Consider the following 23,937-nt stretch of genomic DNA (forward strand, 5'->3'; position numbering starts at 1 on the left):
TCACTAGGCTTTAAGGACCTGATTGACTAGTGATTCATGGGTAGTGTTATCAGAGTTCATATTGTTATGTAGAAGTTCCAGGCTTGTGAGTATCTTCATCTGGATTAAAGCATGTTGTAATAAGTGGACTGAGGCAGTGTATTCATAACACAGTGTACACACAGCTACTTCTATGGCTGCATCTTGTTACATGAAGTTAGGTTAAAATATAAATAAATAAAATTTCATAATTTGTAAAAGTTTGACTGTTTGTACCCAATCTGTGTAGGGACAATAAATGGCAGGATGGTTCCAGCTGAAGATAAGCTACTGGGACTGGAATAAAGTGCACATACATGTCTGTCCCCCCCCCCCCCCCCCCCCCACACACACACACACGGTGTATCAAAAAGGATGACGCAAACTTATACAGCTTGAAATTACATGATAATAGAAGCGCAAATGTCCCAGTAAACACAGGTCCGCAAACAAGCCACTTGCGAAATAACCATGACTGTATGGTTCCAAGCCACCACTGACGGCATTGTTTGTAATGTTGTCCAGTTTCCCCCTTCGCACTTGAGGCCGTCCTATGTTTGCTGTTTGCACAACAGAACATTGCCGAGAGGTATAGTTGGAATCGCACTATACACGCAGAATGTACAGGATGGATACAGCACACAGTCTCAAAGGGTATCAGTCATGTCTGAGGAGTGCCATGTGTGCTGTGTTGTGTTGTAGTTACAATGGAACCGTACAGTAAGGAAGAGTATGTGGATATGCATTTCATGTACGATAAGGCTAATGGCAATGCACAGGAGGCTGCAAGCTTGTACCAAGGAACATATCCTGATTGAAGACACCCCGAAAGTCATATATTTACAAGGGTCCATCAGGGCCCGAGAGAACACAGGGGTTTTTCACATTGCAGAGCAGGAGGTAGGCCCGCTTGTATTGTGCCTGAGGTTGGGGATATGGTGTTGGAAGCAGTACAGTGCTCTCCAGGAACCTCGACGAGAACTGCCACACAAGTGCCTGTACTAAGCCACAGTAGTGTATGGAGAATTTTACATCACAGTTTATTGTACCCTTACTATGTCCAATGAGTTCAGTGTCTCAATGATGCGGACTTTGTTCCTAGAGTGATGTTTTGTCGGTGGCTGCAACAGCAGGCTGTAGTCGACCCTCGTTTCACATGTAACATTTTATTTATAGATGAGACAGGATTCACACGTGATGGTGTGTTTAACTATCATAATACACATTTGTGGTGTTAAATAAACCCACATGCTGTTCATGAGTCATCACATCAGCAACGTTTGTCACTGAATGTGTGGTTAGGGGTATTGGCAATCAACTCATTGGGCCACACATTCTTCCACCACAACTTAATGGATGGAGGTACCTTAGCTTTCTGCAGTGTCATCTTCCATGATTGCTTGATGATGTTCCTCTTCAGCAATGTCAGAGTATGTGGTACATGCATGATGGAGCTCCGGCACATTTTGCTGCTGCTGCGAGATGGCATCTAACGCCAGATACGGCCAAAGATGGATAGGTCAAGGTAGACCTGTACCTTGGCCTCTAAATCCTTAGGATTTTTGTGTCTGGGGTCACCTCAAAAGTAATGTGTACAGCACACGTGTTAACACAGTTGAAGAACTGGAGCAGAGAGTTGTACATGCTTCTCAAGAATTCTGGAATGATCCAGGGGTTTTTGAAAGGATGAAAGGATTCGAAATTCATTGCAGAAACGAGCACAGTACTAGATCCAAATGCAAGGAAAACACTTTGAACACATCCTTTAATAGGTACCCCATATGTGAAATTTGAACTAATTGTGATGTAAAATCCAATAGTAAACTCTAAATTTCAAATTAATGTGTACAAACTAGGACGATGTTTACAATGATGTGAGTGGTGGCTTGGAACCATACAGTCATGATTATCTCGCAAGCAGCTAATTTGTGGACCCATGTTTACTGGGGCATTTGTGCTTCTATTATCGTGTACTTCCAGCTGTGTAAGTCTGTGCCATCCTTTTTGGTACATCCTGTGTACATAAAAATCACTTAATGCAAACCTTCTAAAAGAATTCACCTAGGCAATGAAAAATCTATTAAAACACATCACTGAATACACATACCTATGTCAGTCTGTATTCACAAAGCTCATGACTCTGATAATATTCAACATCTTGTAAGAATGCCAACCTGTCTTGGATGCCTTTTCAGTCTCATTGATCTTCTCTTACAATAATTATTTTGTGTTTTAAACGGTTACCAATTCACAGTACACAAAACTGCTAAGTTTTATTTTCTTTAGCTTCATTGACTTTTTATTTTTATTTATCATATGGCAATATAAAACATGTATTTTATATATATTTATTTTACACAAAAAAATGGTTCAAATGGCTCTGAGCACTATGCGACTTAACTTCTGAGGTCATCAGTCGCCTAGAACTTAGAACTACTTAAACCCAACTAACCTAAGGACATCACACACATCCATGCCCAAGGCAGGATTCGAACCTGCAACCGTAGCGGTCACGCGGTTCCAGACTGAAGCGCCTTTAACCGCACGGCCTATTTTACACAGTATATACAGGTATTTTATATACCAATGTTAATGAGTAATTAATATTATATAAAATAAAATACAATACTGCACAATATAAATAAGACCAATATTTGCTATGGCATGTTTGAGTTTTCATCAAAGCTAGACGTCCAAGAAATGCATCCAATTCAATGCAGGAGTAGTCAGTCACATCCATAATGTTCTGGAAGGACCTGTTTACTTCATTAAAGGCCATTCATGTACAATGTGCTCCACAGTTTGGTCTCCGACTCTGCAGTCACAGACCAGTTTGTTGCATAGTGCCCCCCATACAATATGATTTTGTGTTCCACATAGCCTACATACAGCAACTGTGCCATGTCTGTGCACTGGTGGCATTCCATTTTTTTCACCAGTCTTCTTTAACCATCAGGCTGTGTTCAGTGACCTCAGCCCATAAGTGATTCCAGGATTTAAGATGGGTTTGTGGAGGACTATTTAGGATCTTGTGATTGGTAGGTCCTGTGGGTTGTTTCGATGTTGTAGGTTCATCCGTTCCTGTACAATGGCACCCATCATCTTAGTTCGGGTGGTGGAATGTTACTGATAATGTGCACCCAGGTAGCGGGTGTGGATTTCAGTGTACCTGTGATGATTTTTGTGCAGTAATTCAAGTGGGCACCAAACTTTCTGATATGGACACTCAACTGCTGTAAAGGGAGGCAATATTCCGCCACTGAATATACCATAGCTGAGGCCACAGTGTGCAAGGTCGATGCATCAGCTCCTTGTGAGGTCCCAACAAACTTCTTTATCATACATTGATATGTACTCGTATGTTCACTTTCTGGCTCGTGTTTTCCACGTGCTTCGTGTAAGTAATTAGCCCAGTGTAATGACAAGTTTTTTTAGGGTAGAAATTGTGTCTTACACAGTTTTGGTAGAATGTGTTGTTGAACTATTCATTAGCTATTTAGTTACGTAAGTTACACTTCTGTCTTTGATGGATTTTGGCAGAGTCTTCACGTTATAATATTGATTCAATGTTTCTAAGTCTCTGTAAAGAACAATGTCTCCTTCTGCCGGTGTTTTGTTTTCAGTGGCTGTCCCTAAATCAACTGCATAGTAAAATTTGTTACTGATTGTATTTGGTGTAAAAAATGAAGAACATTGGAGCCAGTACAGATACTTCAGGAAGTCCATTTTTTTTTTTTAAAGGTGAATGATCTGCTTGTTCTACATCCAGTGCTAACTCTAAAGCACCTGTTGCTTAACAGGTGTTTGAAAAGGGTTGTCAGTTTTTTACTTTGTGTGCAGCTCTTCAGTTTGAGTGCAACTATGAATGACCTCATGGGTGTGCCCTGGGCAATGGACTGCAGGCACGGGATGGCAGAAAATCTACATACAATGCAGCCAAACTAGATCTCAGATCTCTTAAGGCCATAAAAGCAACAGCAAAAAGATACAGATAATAGCTCTTCTCAGAGCCCACTGCATTGGGCAGGGTGTCCATACTTTGGAAATTAATGTAGAAGGATTGACAAGCAACATAATCTCATTTGTGATCAAATAGGCTGATGACCATGGCACCAGTACTACAGCTCCACAGGAATATCATTTGGATGGTGACATCTCAGTGGCTGGATGCAATATTAAAGGATATAAAGTGAGATTAATGCCTCTCTCATTTATCCATGGATCCTCAATATGTGTAAAACCAGCATCTTAGATTATACTGAGATAACCTGCCAGAAAATTTGCTTCACATTTGTTTATCTGGAGTAACTTTGGTAGGTGTAACAACATGCATCAGCAACTCTCTTAATCTGCGAGTGGTCTAACAACAGTTTACAAGTGGCAACACAGATAATTAACACAGTAATTCCATTCTTTCAATGCTAGATGACTGAATCATACTGACTGATGTGGAACTGTCAAAGTAGTTTATGTATTGACTCCTGAGCGAGAACTGACCAACACATGGTCACTATACAAACTAACTGCTCAACCATGGCTGACTATAGTATTGTGTGCAACACCTGTATAAAGATGTGTGTAGTATGGGAATCACAAAATGTTAAAATACTCACTAATCACATCTTAAATAATAATATAAAAGACTGAAAAAGTAGGTGATATGTATACATATTAGACAATGAAATAATTTGGCTTAGTTATTAATTGTCTAGTCAGAAATGGCAGTTACTACGTTGTGAGGAGGAAGTTTTAATGTACACTGGGGATTCCAAAACTTGCCAAGAATTTTCTGGATAGTTAAATTTCCTAATTGGAATATCTTTTCAACTAACATGTTATTTTTGTGAAAGTATATATTTTTGTAAATAGGAAAATTGGGGCTACAGAACTATTCCATTGGAATTTTGAAAGGGTTACATATTAAGATTTGAATGTCGTGGAATACAGTAATTTTGAATAGAAATAACATTTTAAATATCAAGTTTTTGAAAAAGTAAAATGTTCATTCAAAAGAGGAGAATAAGGACTTTCAAGTAAGGTATGTTAATCATAAAGTAAATAGTTGTTAACAGGTACAAATTTTGAAGGACACGTGGTTTTGGTAATAGTACATCAAGGAAACTATTCCCTCAAAAACTAATTGTACTGTTATCATCAGTGGTCTGAAAACTATTAATTGAATAATAAAAGTTTAGCAAAATACAGTGTTGATAAGAATTTAGGAATTTCAGATATTTGTACTAGATGCAGTACATGTAGGATAGAAAACAGAAGACAGAAAAGAGATTTAAAAAGTGAAATTATAGTAATTGGAGCTATTGCATCTATCTACATTTCAATTTGTTCTTTGCCATGCCCTCCATGTCAACATTTGGGGCTAAACTTTGGTTGAGCTTCCGTTTTCCAGTACCTTCAAACACATTTTTGATACCCACCAAAATGATTCACTGTGCTTCTTATTCAAAACACTGCTCCTGCAGTGTTCTCAGGAGGTTGCCAGAGAGAAATGGTCATGTAAAATGTAAACTTTATCTTGTACTTCTTGTTTACATGCTATCTCTTTAGCCTTTCTTACAACTAAAGCATCATCTGGCAAGGCATCTAAAGTCTGTGGACAGTCTGAAAATTATTACAGGCAAACACTGCAGCTTTCAAGCAAGTACCCCATCTAGTGATGGGGCCAAGTGACAAAGAAAGTCCTGTAATTTGTATATTCTATTGTATTCTGGCGAGACCTTTCTTTCCTCCAATGTTTACTTAATGCAAGATACAAAGTATGACTACATTTCTTGTAATGTCTCACAAAATGTGTGAATGGCGTACATGATGCAGTTCATGTGTTGTAACTTGGAGAACATAGACTTGAGATAGAAAATTGAAAACAACATGAAACTTCACATAATGGTGGTATTGTCCATTTTGTTAAGAAAGACTATCAGATGTTTCATTTAGAATAAAATGCACTGGATAATTAGCTGTTACTTATCTGATTTGTGACACTTTTTCTTCATTTAAAACCAGAATGTGTTAACTGTCTTAAAGGAATATTGTCAGAAACCGACTTTCCAGTATACTTCACTAGATAGTTCATAATAGGATAGCTGAGCTTGAAAAGTGGATGCTATATTAGAAATATTTGTTGTTTGTGACAAAAAAAATTCCGCTTTTTTAAGTTGAAGATGCTAGTGCTTCACCAATAAACTGCTGTCTCACTGCGCTGTTAGCATTTGTCTTCTTGAGATATTTTATGCATTTCAAATGCTGCTAAACACATTACTGCAAATACTGTTGCTCCCAAATTGCTCAACAGTGTCATGCATTCTCCCATATCTCATCTGGATGCAAAAGGGAGGGGGGGGAGAGAGAGAGAGAGAGAGAGAGAGAGAGAGAGAGAGAGAGAGAGAGAGAGACTGAAAAAATTGCAAGAGCTACTCTCACCTCTTTGTGTGTATCATACTGGACTTCAGATAGCTTCTGCTTATGAAATTGTCCTTATCCAGGCATTGTGCAAAGAATCAGCAGCATCAATTGTTAGAACTGCATTCTTAAGTAGTCTGCCTTGTCAAATATTTTCAAAATGTGCATGTGTAAATAACAGAGATGGGCAGATATTTTGTTAATAATTTCACATTTTTTATTAGTGTATAATCTTTTTGCTCTTGCATACTCCAGTTTTTTCTGTTATCCAGATGATGTGTCAGTAGTGTCTGTCATCACCAAATTATGTTTCTTTCATCACTATATGGAAAGTGTAAAAATCTGCAGAGATTATTATGGCACCTTTTCTACTTCTGTTGGATCAATAGCTGATGCATAAACAGTTACTTTTCCAACAGAAATAACTTACTAAAAAGATGAGAACATCCGCAAATATAATTCCCTCTAATAACAGAACAGAACTATTTTCAGTTCACTAATGACTTCTATTTACTAAGTGAAGTATTTCCAATGGAACCCCCCCAGTGTCTGGAACCATAGCAAACATATCTACGAACCATGTAGAACAGATTATATTTAACAAAATATTGCCAGATGGGTACAACATCCTGTACTGTATTAGATACGTGAATGACATCTTGTGCCTGATAGATGAACCAAGCTATAAAATTGACCAGTTACAGACAGACATAAATTCTGTTCATGATAAGATACATTTTACAATAGAGAAAGAGCAAAATAGAGAATTAAATTTCTTGGAGATCACCATACATATTCAAAACAACCAACACATATTTGAGATACACTGAAAACTGACAACAACAGGCACAATTATACAGTAGACACTACAACACCCCAGTTCTCAAAAGCAGGCAGCACTTAGATACATGCTTCGCACATTAAACACAGTATCGTTAGATAGAGACAATTACAAAAATAAATGAATACCATAATACAAATAGCCACAAACCATGGATGCAAAGAGAACTTAGTAACAAAGCTGAACAAGAAACAAAGACTCGGCTGTCACAACACAAGGACAAAATCGCACAAAAACAAACATACAAAATACAAGAACAGGAACAACACAAAGTGTGAAAGAAACAGAAAATAAAAGATGGTACACAATGACATACAACCACAAATACACACACAGAATATCTAATTTATTTAAAAAAAAAAAGCAAGGCATAAAAATATCCCACCAAACCAACAACTCAGTTCAGAAATACTTCCTAGAAACAATAGGAAAAATTGCTCTATACCATAAATTAGGAATATACCAACTGAAATACAATATAAGTGATGAAAGATACATAGGCCGAATTAGTAGGACATTTGACACCAGGTACAAGGAACATTTAAGAGTATGGAAGTATAGGACAAATCATTCAACTTTCGCAGAACACTTACACCAGCACCAACATAAAATTACCACCAGAGACACAGATATGGAAGTCATAAGGATAAACAACTACAAAAAAGAAACCTCACCTTATAAGAAAACTAACTCATTCAAAAAACCATAACAGAAAGGAAACAGCTCATAAATGATCAGACCAACTAGGCAAACCACACACTCTTTAAACTGATTGACCAGTTAATATAACATTAAATTTACGCATATAACCCCAGGCTGCATTTACCACTACCATCTCCTCCCAGATTCTGCCCTATAATCACCATTCTGGCCCATCCCTACCCCCCCCCCCCTTAAAAAAACCTTGCAATCAACCCCCTCCCCTTCACCCAGTCTCCTCTCACATCTCTACCCAACATACAAGACAATTTCACTAAGTTTTACACACACACACACACACACACACACACACACACACACACACACACACACACACACACACAGTACTTTCACAGGATGGCAACACTCTCAACACGAATAAAAACAAATGAGTAGACATAAACACTGTTATTGTGCAGAGTGAGACACACACATAACTGCAGTTCAGTGTACAAAAGTGAAGTGTAAATAAAGCAACACACGAAATACTGCAGAATGGCAAAAACTGCCAAGTGCATATGTGAGTCAAAGTCTACCATTGCTAGCAAGGAGGGAAGAAGCAGAATATGATAAATAACTTGCACACTAACTTTATAAAGAAACCACTGTTTTTAACCTAAAATAACCAAAAATGTACAAATGTACGTATCCAATTTGCAGAATGACCATGGAAGATGCTTTATAAATAAAAGCGAAATGCATTTGGTGTAACTCTCTTTAATTAAACTGCAGTAAGCTCAAGACAGATAACTAGTAGTAACTGAAATAATTCCCTCATTTTGAGAATGAACGTGAGTTAGAAAATGGAGGCGAACATGGGTAATGGATGAGCTTGTAGGATGACCAGTGTCAGACAGGGCGTAGGGCGTCCAGTGAGGCCTGACCTTTGTGGCATGAGAAGTAATTCAAAGCACCTAGAGGCATCATGTCACTCACTTTGAGGATATAATCAAGAATGAAGATACTCTATTCAAACAAAACATGAGTGGGGGTTCTATAATAGTCTATCAAAAAAGTGTAAACAAAGCGTTAAAGTCTGTCAATGAATAATATTAACAATTTACTAGTAATGAATAAAAATGGTTATTTTCAACGAAATAATACTAAATTTTCAGAAAACTCTTTTGCAAAACAACCCGCTAGAGATTCAGTTGGGACACATCTATGTATTACTATTTTTAGAAACCAAAGTGCTTTTATGAGAAATTGTTTAAGGCTAAAACATGAACACTTGTCAGTGAGTCTCAAAATTATAGTAAACAGAATTTGTCATTAAGGCATCATTAAAGCATTTACATCTATATAAATAGCAAAAAGTCTGCCTCCATAGATGGATGACCAGTGTGTCTGACTGCCATATGCAGGACCATGGTACACTTCCTTGTACTTCCAGGAATATTTATTTCATGTGTGGACTGGAATGGGGTCTGTTCTGCCTCATGATGTCAACTGAACAGCTATTTGAATGGGAAATAGAGGCTAAAAGATCTAGGGAAACTGCCACTGGCCAGGAGACTGGTTTTCAAACACATGCCTCTCCATACTGCATTCAAATGTTGCATATGGCAGAGAAAATTTAAGGTGCTGCTTCTAAAAATCCTAGCTAAAATCATTGACAAAAAGCTTAAGACGAAATTGTTGATACAGAAGGCATGTCAGGCAGAATAGTGAGAATATTATTAAAATAAATAAAGTAAGTAATCCTTTATACCCTGATAAACAAAGTTAAGATCTTTATGAGGATAAAGAAGAAGTGTTGAAAGACAGGACTGTAGTTGTGACTTTGATGCAGAAGTGGGGACAAATTTGAAAAAGTGCCTTCGGTAGGAATTTGTCGATTCAGTAACATGAATGGTAGAAGAGACATGCTAGTAAAATTCACCAAGAAGAGTCAAACACACATACTAAACTTATTTTGCAGGGAAAGGACAAGGAAAGGACCAAACACAGTTAAAAATGGGATTGACTATGAGTTGTAAAACAAACAAACAAACAAATTGCGCTGGATGTGTAAGTCTTAAACTAGTTCAACATATCCTGAGACCACAGATTAATAAGATACAACATAAAAGCAGAGCCTAAGTTAGAAAGAACTTAAATCATTGAATACAAATCCAGTCCCATTGATTCGTAAAGTTGGACATAAAATGGGTAGTGTATCAACTGAACTAAACGAACAGGGTTAAGGCTATAATTCTTCAGGCTTTCCCGGCGATCTGTTGACATTTTGAATATACGGGACTTCTGCTAAATGTTCGTGTCATTCTCGCACGATATTTCGATGGCATAACTCGCTGTCTTCTTCAGTTTCTAAACGAGCATGGCCCTTGGGCAGATCAAGTCTAGTATTTATGCCTGTAAGGTTCTGGCCACTCCCTAGTCGGTCCGCACCACATCAGGTGTTCCCTCCGCAGTCCGCACCCACCAGACGCGGCTCCCTAGGTTGTCTCTGGTCGCTGGTGTTCCCACTGCCGTTCGCACCCAGCTCGGCCTTTCTATGGGGTTGCCATCATCATCTGTAGTGTTTGGTGCCCTGTATCCTGGCTGTTTCCTTGGTTTCCATTTCTGTTTCTTGCTGGGTGCTTCGTAACTGGTCCGTGTCATGCTGAATGTTTCATTTACAGTCCGTGCCCGCCAGGCCTGGCTCCCATGGTCCCCTCTGGTTGCTAGTGTTCAGACTGCCATCTGCACCTGGTGCGGTCGTCCTCTGGGGTCGTGGTCATCATCTGAGGTCTGTCAAAACTGGTCTGTAATGTCTGGCGTTATGTTTCATTGCTGTTTCCTTGGTTTCCACTTCTGTCTCTTGCTGGGCTCTCTGTAATTGGTTCGCACCACGTCAAGTGTTCCATCTCCGGTCCGCACCCACCAGGCGCAGCTCCAATGGTTCCCTCTGATCGTTGCTGTTCCAACCGATGTCCCCGCCTGACGTCGATGTCCTCTAGGGTCATGATCGTCATTTCGGGAGTGTCAAGAAAAATCTGTAGTGTCTGGTGCTCTGTCTCATGGCTGTTTCCTTGGTCCCCACTCGTGTTTCTTGTGAAATCTTGATGTGTTTTGCATTGAGTTTTCCGAAGTTCAAGAGCTGGATCCCAGACTGTGCTGAGCTGGTATCCAGTGTCATGGTTGACAAGATTCTCAGTGATCTTGATCTCGATGGACTCCTTTATGACACTGTCCCAGTATCTAGGTATCTGTGTGACAATCTTGTAGTTCGAGTGACTGAGCTCTAGACTGTGTTCTGCTATGGCTGATTTGGTTGCCTGTCAGAGTCTGGTGTACCTATGGTGTTCTTTACACCTGATGTCCACAGTCCTGGTGGTCTGGCTGATGTATGACATTCCACACTCGCATGGTATGTTGTAAATGCCTTGCTTCCGTAACCCAGGTCATCCTTTACATTCCCCAACATTTTTCCAATCTTAGTGGATTGGCAAAATACACTCTTGATGTCATGTTTCATGAGAATTCTGCCGATCTTAGCAGAGATCTGTCCAGCATATGGCAAGTATGCCACCCTCTTGAGCTATTCTGGTTCTTCTACTGGATCCTGTGGTTGACTGGCAGGTCGAAGTGCCTTCTGGATATCTCTAGATGAGAATCCGTTGTTGCTGAACACCAACTGTAAGTGTTCTGTTTCCATCGCCAAACTGTCGGGGTCTGACAGATTACGTGCTCTGTGGACTAGAGTTTTGAGCACTCCATTTTTCTGTGGCTGATGGTGGCAGCTGTTGGCTTGCAGGTACGTGTCAGTGTGTGTCGGTTTGCGGTACACACTGTGCCCAAATGTGCCATCGGGCTTCCTCTTGACTAATACATCCAGGAGTGGGAGTTGTACATCCTTTTCCAGTTCCATTGTGAATGTTATATTTGGGTGGCGTGAATTTAGATGTTCCAGAAAATCATCTAGTTTCTCCCTGTCATGGGGCCAAATGACATTGGTATCATCTACATATCTAAAAAAGTACTTGGGTTGATATGTGGCTGATGTAAGTGCCTCCTCTTCAAATCTTTCCATGAACAAGTTGGCAACCACTGGTGATAGAGGGTTGCCCATTGCCACCTCTTCCATTTGCTCATAAAATTGACCCCACATTGACAGACCTCAAATGATGACCATGGCCCCAGAGGATGGCTGCACCGGGCGTGCATGGCGGTCGGAACACCAGCGACTAGAGGGGACCATGAGAGCCAGGCCTGGCAGGTGTGGACCATGATCGAAACACTCCACGTGGCGCGGACCAGTTACAAAGTGCCCATCAAGAAACAGAAGTCGAGAACAAGGAAACAGCCAGGATATGGAGCACAGACATTACAGATGGTGACCGCAACCCCAGAGAGCGGCCAAGTCGGGCGCAGACGACAATGGGAACACCAGCGACCAGAGAGGACCGTGGGAGCCGCGTCTGGTGGGTGCAGACTGCAGAGGGGACACCCGATGTGGCGCAGACCGACTAGGGAGCACCCAGCACCGTAGAGGCATAAATACTGGACTTGATCCACCCAAGGACCATTCTCGGGTAGAACCTGAAGAAGACAGAGAGTTATGCCATTGAAATATCATGCGAGAATGACACGAACGTCCAGCAGAAGTCCCGTTTTTTCAAAAAGGTTTAAGGTTTTTGAGAATGAAGAAACTGTAGACTTAAATGTGAGAAATGGTGTCTTAACAGGTATTATACTGGGAACAGCAGAAAATGTTGCAGGAGCAAAACAAATTGTTTATGAGAAGATGTCAGAAAGAGTAATGAGATGGTTATAAGGGAGATTAGTGAGAACAAACAGACTAGAACAAGCGCGGAAAACAATTTCACACATGGAATAAGAAAAACCCTTCGGGATGGTGAGATAATAGTACAAATGGTTAAAATAGTAGAAGAGCTAGTGACAGAAAAACATTCACACTTATTCCCACAAGGGAAATGCTTCATTACCTGGAATACTCAGAATCGTACGAAGATGTGTTTACAATAAAATTTGTTCATTGCAAAAACAGTGGACTTGAGCCATTTGCACGCAAAACTGCATGTCTTACCATGAGAGACATCTAAATGATCGTCTTTTCAAGGTCTGAATGAGGAACTTAGGCAATGTGAGAAACAATGTTGTAAACAGGAAGAAAAAACACATTGAAGACAACAAAATATTGTTAAATCTCATGATGTGTACTTCTTTAGGTAATATAATCTCTACATCAGAAGGATACTTAATTTTGTAAGACTATGATGTGAAACATCACAAGTAAAGTTGCACAATAGTCATTTCATCATGAGACCTTACTGTGTCCTATACAATCAATTTTCTGCACCAAAGTGTGAAACTGTTAAGACATGCTTGGCCAAAAGCTGGTTATGACAAAAAAATCGCAAAATGTAATTATTGTGACATTTGATATTGGATTATCTGAGTGTAAAAGTGATACTGACTGTGAATAAGTGGCTTTAGTCAGATGTGCACCTTGTTCTGTTCCACTTTGCTTTGACCAGTTCACTGAAATCCCACACCTGCACTTTGAAGACTGGATAGCTGTGCAACACTATTCAATCAGTAGAAAAAGTTTGTTGTTCAGATAGTATAGTTTTTTTAAGCAGGGGGAAATATAGCAATAAATGGATGTGTTTTTGGTCCTGTAGTATCAATATTTTGTTTAACTGAACAGACACTGTTTTTGCCTTGTTTTACAGATTTTGTTATTGCTACTGCACAACCTAGGTTTTGGGTTATAAGCCCCTTTTCAAGTACATTACTGATTCCCAAAGATGATAATACACAAATAAACATGATGATAAGCCAAAGATAGTCATCTCAACTTCTTAATGTATCGAGCCATGGCTTAATGTAAAATTACTTCAGTCACCATTTTTAATAAATTACATATGGAATTACACAATTCATCAATACACTAACATGACTAAACATACTTGGGAATGAAGTTACGCATCAGACAAGAACTTTTTACCTACTGATGGACTGAGGCTCGAAGTTTTAGTGATATAATCTAAAACAGGTTAATAATTGAGTTGGGTTTGCTCATTTAATAATAGGTATGGTGATGACCACATCTGTTTTTAATTTCTAAAATTTCTAACTGGTTGAATTTAGTCCCCTTTTCCTCTGTGTGTAAGACTCATATAACAAGGCTGAAGCAGTGTTTGTTTAGTTAATTAACAATGTTTCACCAGTAACCCACAGTTGATTCAGTTAAAATATTTTATTTTGTTTATTTGGCAATACTAAGTTCCTCTCTTAGACTTTGAATAGGTGAGCATTCAAATGTCTTTCATAGTATAACACACAGTTTTGCATTTGACTGGGTCATACCTCTGTTTTTGGAATGACCGATAAATATTTTAAACACATTTTTGCCCAGTTCTGGGCGTTTGAGACCACACACTTCCCTTGGCAGAATGCTTCCTGTAATCCACAAGAAAGAGTACAGCAAAAATATGAAGAACTATAGGCCCATTAGTCCATCATCTGTGGTATGCAAGATTTTTACAAAAATCCTTGCAAAGGGTCTAAAAAAAACTTAAGGCTTTAACCAAGGAAAAGAACAAACTGGCTTCAGAAATGGGTATAGCAAATGTTTGTCAGTGAATTTGTAAAAAAGAGCAAAAAATACTAGTTATCACTCTTTATGGGGCCTATAGATTGTTAGAAAGTCCTTTTTTCCTCTTGTCACAATAGTATCTGTGCTGACAGAACTACAGAACAAAGGGATAGCACCAGTCTACATCTGCATGTTGAAGAACTTAGGAATGAAGGAAACCACTCATTGAATGCAGTTCAGCAGGTGGACTGTGGTGAGGGGTAGAGTCAGGTGGGGTGGGTAGAGGGTTTCAGAGGAGTTACTGGTGGCTTGGAGGGATGCCGCAGATGTGCAGGCTAGGAATGCAGGAGAGAGAGGAAGTGGCAATACATGCCTTGGCTCTGCATGTGACACTTGGGCGTTGGAGCCAGAGAGTTCATGTGACACACAATATTGTTGATGTGGAGGCATGGATTGGGAGGGGGGGTGACAGAACAGAGAGAAGGCAACTGTTGGTTAGAGGGTGTAGATGTAATGGATTAGTAGAGCTTGAGGCCAGGAGAATTATGGGAGTGAAAGATGTGTTGCAAAGATAACTTATATTTACGTAGAAAGTTGGTGCCGGAGGGTAGGCTTCAGATAGCATGAGTTGTGAAGCAGCCCATGAACTCAGACATATTGTGCTCAACAACATGTTTTGCCACTGGATGATCAACTCTGTCCTTGGCCACAGCTTTTTGGTGGCCATTCCTTCTGGTGGACAGCTGGTTGGTCGTCATAGCCACTCTGCAGAAATGACAGCAGAGATGGTATATGACACGGCCACTTTCACAGGTGCCCCTACCTCTGGCTAGATAGGGTAAGCCTGTGACAGGACTACTGTAGCATGTGCCGGGGGAGTGAATCAGGCAGGACTTGCACCTATGTCTTCCACAGGGATATGACCTCAGTGACGAGGAGTTGGTAATGAGAGTGGTATAGGGATGTCCCTGATGATATGTAGGTTAGGTGGGAAGTGGAATACCACTTCAGAATGGATGGGAAGGATTATGGGTAGGCTGTCCCCTCATTTCCAGGGTGGTGATAGATAGTCGGTGAAGGATGTGGTTGCATTGCTCCAGTCTGGGGTGACAATGGATGATGGGGGTGGGGGGGGGGGGGGTGTCCCTTTGCATCTGATTCTTCAGGGTGGTGGCTGGATTAGGATGTGTGAGGATATGGTGTGGGAAATCTGTTTGCCGGCTAGGTTTTGGGGGGTGATACCAATTTGTGGAGGCCTATGCAAGACAGGTAGTGTACTGGGCTAGGGAATTCTTGTCACTGCAAATACACCTTCCATAGGTGACCAGGCTAAATAAGAGCAATTTTTTGGAATGGAGGGGGTGACAGCTGTCAAAATGCATGTATTGTTAGTGGTTAGTGGGCTTGATATGGACAGAAGAATGAATGCAGCCATCAGAGAGGTGAAGGTCTACATCCAGGAAGGTGGCCCGTTGGGCTGAGGAAGACCAGATTAAGCGGAGAGAAGAGAAGGCGTTGAGTTTATGGATGAATGAGGATAGGATGCCTTGGCCCTGGGTCCAGATCATGGAGACACTATCAGTGAACATGAACCAGACAAGTGGTATGAGGTTTTGGGAGGCTGGAAGGTTTCCTGTATGACCAATGAGCATGACATTTCATTCTCAAGAAAATAATGTATGTGTTTGCTGAAAACCAGTTATTATTGGTGCTCAGAACACGTTGTAATTTGAAACTTCCTGGCAGATTAAAACTGTGTGCCCGACCGAGACTCGAACTCGGGACCTTTGCCTTTCGCGGGCAAGTGCTCTACCAACGGAGCTACCGAAGCACGACTCACGCCCGGTACTCACAGCTTTACTTCTGCCAGTACCTCGTCTCCTACCTTCCAAACTTTACAGAAGCTCTCCTGCGAACCAGTAATTTCATTACTCTATTTGCCACTTGATAAAGTTGGATTGTCACAACCATGAGTTCACCTGAAAATAGCCAAGATAAATAAGCTGCAGGCAATATTCGCATTCCCAGAGAAAGAATAATTACAAATTATTTGAAGTAATAGAAGAGTAATGAGTGTTTACTTGAAATTTTTGTATTTAGAGTTACCTAAGGTGGAAAATTATGTCAATAATATAAGTTAAAATCAATGCTTGCATGCATGAATGTAAATTTAGGTTTTTTGGTTAAGTTGCAGAATGAGACACAGTGCCCAGGAGTTCAGTAGCTGTATATTGTATGTAACTTTAGCATTAACTGATTCAGCAGTAGAAAATTGCATCTTCACTACCTTTTTTTATATGAATAAAAAATTGAAATTGTGTATCAATTATTCATTATATATAAACTGAGATGATGACAGTGATAACTGAATCCTTTCAAGTACTAGTACTAATGCAGATTTCTTCTTGTTTGTCTGCAGCACTTGCTTTTCTTTGAGTAGAAACTGTGGAAAGCTCCAGCGCCTCGATTTGAGTTCCTGTGCAAATATTACAGATGAATCACTCAAAAGCCTTGCTGAAGGTTGTCGCAACCTTACTCACATAAATATATCGTGGTGTGAGCAGATTTCAGAAAATGGTATGTGTGTTGAATACAAGGAAAATAATTTTAAAGATTGTTACATTATATGCATTGATCATCTCTCACCATGAGCTTTAACTAATACTATGCATGGTGAGTTACTGTAATATTGCACATGTTTTGTTACTTTGTGTGATGGACTACATAACAATGGCAATCAAATCTTTCTTACTGCTATTACTTTCCTGTGAACCTCCATCCATCTCCATTCTACAGATTATTAGAACTTTTTCTCTGCTGTCTATACATGCCTTAAATGTAATTAATTTTTCAATGAATGAGTTGCACTTGTAACTTGATTTTATTGACTGAAATTTACACATGCTTACATCCACATTTTATTTGATACTTTAAGTTAGTAATGTAACTGTGTTGTCTTTTAAGCTTCGAATTAGGGTTCATGGTAAATTCCAGGATCATAATCTTGTTGTTTTTTTCAGGGTAGGTTCATTGGCAAAATTATTTTTGAATTAAGTTGTTCACACTTGATTAGTTTTTTTAATAGATAAGACAAGCAAAGAAAAATAAAATTTGAGCATTATCAATGTGTAATACATGAAATCTGGTATCAATTAATGAGACAGACTCTTTATCTATTTATTTTTCCTTCTCTGAAAATCCATTCATATTAGTTGTCAGAGAGGTGCAATGTGAGTAGTAGTGATAAACTTTCTCATGTTTTAAATGGCCATTTTAACTTGTATTGCATGTCAGTAGTGGTTTTCTGATTCATATAAAATAGATGTTGAAGGAAAAAAGTTCTCAGAAAGGTAATGCATGGATAAAGTGATGTTCTTAATGTACACATATGTTTATCAGGTGTGGAAGCTCTGGCACGTGGATGCCCGCACCTTCGTAGCTTTGTGTCAAAGGGCTGCCTTCTCATGACAGACAAAGCAGTTGCATGCCTCGCCAGTCATTGTCGTAATCTTGAGGTCATCAACCTTTTTGGTTGCACGGTATGTTTATTGCAGGTGTTAACTGGATTTAACCATGTTATTATTTTCATCTAGTAAAGTTAATCCTTATTCTTTCGTAATTAATGTAAATTTTTAAACTGCAGTAGAAAACTTTTTTTTTAAATTATGTAGAACTGAAAGCATTTCCTGATCACAGCTGAAGGTGATAGTGACTAGAGATAATTTTGTTTCTGTCTCTTGTAAGAGATTTAAACTGTATCTAGAATATTGAAAAGAACCCAGAAATACACAAGTAGCTATATGCAAAGAGCTTATAACATTCTTCAGTATTCAAGCAGTCACATCAGATGTTCTTCCTGTTCAAGACAACACTTTATAAAATTTTTACTTTGTTTGTCTTTGCGTGTTATTGGTCTTAATTGTTTTCTATCCAGAAGTGTAGCTAAACTGTACAGAGCACTACATATGGAAGTAAAACCATGAAATAAAAAGAAAACTTACTATTATTTTTTTCATTTCTCATTCCCTTCTGAATAATATGAGGAGCAGGGACTTGGCAATTCACAAACAATGAATGTAGTCTGAGTTAGTTGTTGCTGACTTGACTTGACACTCCTCTCACAGTTACTGTAACCATCTACAAAGGATATCCGGAAACTAAGGTTACCAGGGAATTGAATTTTTCACTGTTGGCACCACTCGTGTGTATGGTTGCACACACTAAAATGAATGAGTGGCAACAGTCTACACACTACATACCATACCTTGATATGCTACTTGAATGCTAAGGGCCCGAGTGGCAGTGTGACTTGTGGAGAAATCTTGTCAGTCTATAGAGGGGAGGTTATGTCACAGCAACATGTGATAAAATGGGTATGGAATTTCACTTTCGGAAGAACGGAAATTCGTGATGATGTGAGAAGTGGACACCCATTCATAATGACTGATGAAGTAGTGCAAAATCTTGAAGAGCATATTCATTATGATTGATGTGTGACCAGTGATGATCTGCACAAACGGTGTCCTGAAGTTTCTCAAAAAGTTGTTCATGAAATCATGAGTAATTGAATAGGAGATCACAAGTTGTGTGCACAATGGGTTTCAAAGGATGACACAATTGTATGAACAAAACTGCATACCTGTTGCAAGGGTCAAGGTGTGGCACAAGTGACTCAAGGAATGGCAGATGTCATTGGCTGATGATGCATGGTCCAGAACATCTCACTGTATTAATGATACCATTGTCCAGCAGATGGATGTCCTTATCATTGATAACCAGAGAGTTAGTGCCAGCCATTGCCACAGAGCTAGGATTGAGTGAGTGAATTGCAACAGATATTCAGTGTTCTCTGTACACTTGTCATTCTTTGATGAATTGCTGTTCCCTGCATTCCTTCTGCTGTAAGCAAATGCATTACATACCATTGCTCTGCATTTTCCATTCCAGTGCTACTCCGTGTAGTAGACTGTTGACACGTGCACGTCCTCAGTCTCTTGTCATCTGAGTGTGTGCCCATGTTCCTTTATTAGCCAGTTAGGGGCACAGCACTATTATAGAACCACCTTCTTCTTTTGGCAATACCATTACAATCCCTTCAGAAGTTTTCATTTAACAGCCTCTTGCTCATTTCTTTTTGAATGTTGCTAATAGAGTGCAGCTCGCTACAGCGTTCAAACATGCTCAAGGTTACAAGCACCATTTCATTAGTTCATGAGGGTCATTGGAGGCCAACTGTTTTATTAAAGCTTGTTCTGGTTATGAGGAACCTCTGCATCAAAACTTTGTTCCATCAAAACAATGTACAGTATTGGTGTACAGATCATCAGCACTTATTACATGCATTTTATTGCAATATGTCTGGAATGTGCTTGATTTAAGAGTGTCAACTGTAGAGTGACTAAGTACCTGGCCAAGTATTTATGGACTTTTCAAAACCTCAGTCTGAAATACCACATTTGGTGTGTCTGACAAGTTCTCCCTCCACCAAATATTAGTTGTTTCAAATTGCAGAAATTTTAAGAACTATTTAAAAATTATATTCCACAGTTTTGTAGAGCTGTTGTATGATACAAGATTATTATTTTGCGGTTCTGTTATTTACAAACTACAGAAACCTTAAAAATAATTGTGCAAGTCATTCATGGTAAAAAAGATGTTTTAATCAGAAAAAAGAATATACTGTTGTGATTAAAATGAAATATTTGAATGACAGATCAAGAATTTGTTTACAGTTTCTACCGGCATAGAGCTCATATTCGTTCATGGGTATATAGCTGGGTATTTGTGTCCACCGGCACAGTGTTTTGGCATCATATTGTGTGCTGATGAACTGACTGCTGATGAGCAGCCACAGAGCTTTTATCATCCCGAGTAACTCTTTTTGCTTTTTAATTAAAAGGTACAGAGATGTACCCAGCAACAGTGACAGATTCCTTGAGCAGCTGGAGCTCCAGTGGTTACTCGTTGTGGCACTGTTGGATGTGCAGATGAACACAAATCTTGTGTGGAGCCTTGAATATGCTCCCTGGTATTCAGCCATCATGTGAGGCAAATGAAAGGGCATATGTATATAAAGACCTGTAACCATCCATTAGCAATTAGTTAATAGGCTCACCTAATGAGGTCAGCTGCTGAAATATTGTGTCCATTGGATACCTAGATCTGATCATACATCTGGAACTAATTTCTCAGATCTTGTACATCCAAGAGTGGGAAACAAATAAGTACCACTATTTGATAACTGCAACTGCAGTTTCTTTAGTTCTAGATAGCTCCTCATCACTTCATGGAACATGGAATGGGACAGCATTCTTTTCATTGAATCAACACTGCAAAATGGTTACACGCTTCATCCTCCAGTCTAATTTAACACTCTTTGCTGGCAAATTTATAGTTAGCAATGACTTACAGAAACTTGCCTTAAGATTTCGACTAGATATGTGGAATACTTTCATTTCAGTCTTCTTCCTTTCAGAATTTGAAACATTTGTTTATAATACATCAGGGGGCACAATGTCTTCCAAACAACGTAATTTGCTAAAATTCATTACTTTCAAGTATTTTGTGAATACATGATTTGCTCTTAACTTGCTGTTTCAGTTAACAGGAACCTCTTACTTTTCACATTCTTCTTTCATTGCTCTTCTCTCTCTCTCTCTCTCTCTCTCTCTCTCTCTCTCTCTCTCTCTCCCCCCTCCCTCCCTCCCTCCCTCCCTCCCTCCCTCCCTGTCATCTGTACTTTATTATGCTTTGCTATTTAATTAGTCATACAGTTTCCACCTACCTTTGGATTGACACATTTTTCAATTTCTGATTTTAAAATGAATTTTTCTGTACATATGAAATACAGATTTCACCTGTGCCATACAGTATAATATTGTAGTGCCATGAAACAGAAAGTAACTTGCAGGGAAAACTGTTCAGGCATTTGCCATTCACCATGATGCTAAAAGAACATGGATTACTCAGCCAGGACTGGAATACAATGTTACAACTATTGCATATGAAAGACAAACATTATTATAGATACATTATAATATTTGTCATTGTTGTTCAAATTTAAGGAAGCAACATAAACGTGTCATTCATGACTAAAATACCTCCATGTTTCGTGTTTGAATCTTTTTATGTATTTTTCACAAGGAATGAATATAATTACCTGCATGTTGATACACATTCCAATAAGAGTAAGCTTTAACCCATGTGCTGTTTTTTTTTTGTATTCTTTGGAAAGTTACTCCTCTGTTAGCAATAAAAGAAGTGTTTTGTGATTTAAAATCAGTGATGCAAATGATTAAATGTGTCGTGCAGCTTTTGAACAACGATTAGTCTATAAGAAAAAATTGTAATCTACTCCTTTAGTAGGATATTCAAACATTTGCAAAGATGAAGGCTATTTTGATACTTCTGTTGAAGAATTTTTGCAAAACCTTTAAGGTGTGATTCTTGAAGTTTTCTCAGCAAACTGAATATTCTATGAAGTTTTAGGATTGCAGCCAGATCATGTCGACTTCTTGCCACAATATTTTGGCTGGCAGCTGTTCAGCCAGCTTCAGGTGAGTGTCAATCACTGGAGACTGCTAGTTCACAGTGTTGGCTTTATAGCAAAAATTGTCATGGAATCACTTGTGCATTGGCGGCCCTAACAGGAGTGTGCTTTATTGGCAAAGCTTACATAGGTCAGACGATATGCACAGTCCATGAAAGGTGTGTTGAACGTCAGTACCACATTTGCCTCTCGCAGCAGTGTGTAGAGTGTAGCTGAGCACTGTATTCCCAAAGGACACACTATTGATTATTCTACCACAAAAATCTTGGCACTGGTGAGATCCTTTTAGGATTCTGTAATGAAAGAATCTGTTGAAATACTTGTAGCACAAAATCTTATGAATTGTGTTGGTGGCTTCAAACTGAACAAGGCATGGGACCCAGTGATCTCTTTAACTGCTTCTGAGAGAAAACATTTTATTCATAATGACACGTCTGACGACATCTGACATTTGTTCTTAGTGATGCAAGCACACATTCTGACAAAGGGCAGACATGTAGTTTGATCTTTACGCGTGCGCCTGCGCACCACAGGTGGAACAGTATTTGCAGAGGGTGTGGATTTCAATAGAGGACACTCCTGTATGGCCGCCAATGCGCCAGCATTTTCGCGCTATTTTTGCTATAAAGCCGACGCCATGAACGAGCAGTCACCAGTGGCAGACACTCACCTGAAGATGGCTGGACAGGTACCAGCTGAAGTATTGTGGCAAGAAATCAACATGATCCAGCTGAAATCCCGAACCCTAATAGAATAATATTTAAGGTCATAGTACATACTAAATTAAATAAAAACATAATGCAAACATGTTATTTGTTCTGACTTGTTAATTCAAGGTTATTTGAAGCTCCATACATACGTTGTATTTCAGTTTTTTAAAGTAGCGTGGTCACTGCATGTTTGAAAGGGATGTCACTATTTGTGAGTCTTGAGACACACACACACACACACACACACACACACACACACACACACACACACACACACGTCCCCACAAGACCCTACAATCCTGCATTACGTGCCAAGCCCAACTCCTCCCTCCCGCATTCCTAGCCACCAAACCAGCTGCCTCCCTGTGTGCCGTTAGCCACTAACCTCCAGTCCCTCTCCCTGCCCCCCACCTCCTCACCCTCAATCCACACCAACACCACAACCAATACACCTGCCAAAATACACCGTTAGTCCAGCCGATACCATGTAAGAGCATAGGCGTGTGTGTGTGTGTGTGTGTGTGTGTGTGTGTGTGTGTGTGTGTGTGTGTGTGTGTGTGTGTGTGTGTGTGTGTGTATTTTACTCTAGGTTGTTAGAGGATAACTCTGAAAACTAGCAAGTTTTCCTATTTTTGTTGGGCCTATCAAAAACTCAATGATTCTGCTTTTTGGTGAGTGTACTCCTATAACCCAAAAGTATTTACATTCTATTAGATCTTTCCTACCACAAAAAGTAAAATCTTCATTATTCATAACATAAACCATTTTTGATGACTCTGGTAAAAAATATTGCACCTGAATTAACACAGTTAGTGTTTGTAAGAGCCCCTCCCTCTCTCATTCCTTCCAATAGTACAATTTTCTCTATTTGTATTTGTCCAGTAAGTTCACTTCTACTTCTCCCTGTTTGAATGTGTAATTTAAAATTTAAGTCTTCAGTTCTGCACACCAGTGCTTACCTAAGTGAAATTTTGAAGGAGTTAGTTGCTTAAAGTGCAACCCTTTTTGTGTATTACATTCTGACTTAACTAAAAAACTGTCATTTTATGTACCACCTGAAGTCTATATATCAGCAATACAACCTGTGTTCTCCATGGCCTAAATTATCCCACACACTATTTGAATTAACCTGATGCAATAAAAGAAAAGATTTATG

At 39.3% G+C, this 23,937-nt stretch overlaps 1 protein-coding gene across 10 annotated transcripts in view; it reads left to right on the forward strand.

Moving 5' to 3' along the window:
- Window positions 1-23,937, forward strand: part of LOC126248683 (F-box/LRR-repeat protein 2) — a 295,973-nt gene that overhangs the window by 253,091 nt on the left and 18,945 nt on the right. For all 10 annotated transcript variants that reach the window (XM_049949951.1, XM_049949950.1, XM_049949954.1 and 7 more), the window contains 2 exons: window positions 16,942-17,099; window positions 17,922-18,061. In XM_049949951.1, coding sequence (XP_049805908.1) covers window positions 16,942-17,099; window positions 17,922-18,061 — 298 coding nt within the window. The remainder of the gene's footprint in view (window positions 1-16,941; window positions 17,100-17,921; window positions 18,062-23,937) is intronic.

Source organism: Schistocerca nitens, chromosome 3 (assembly GCF_023898315.1).
Source record: "Schistocerca nitens isolate TAMUIC-IGC-003100 chromosome 3, iqSchNite1.1, whole genome shotgun sequence".
Classification (NCBI taxonomy): domain Eukaryota; kingdom Metazoa; phylum Arthropoda; class Insecta; order Orthoptera; family Acrididae; genus Schistocerca; species Schistocerca nitens.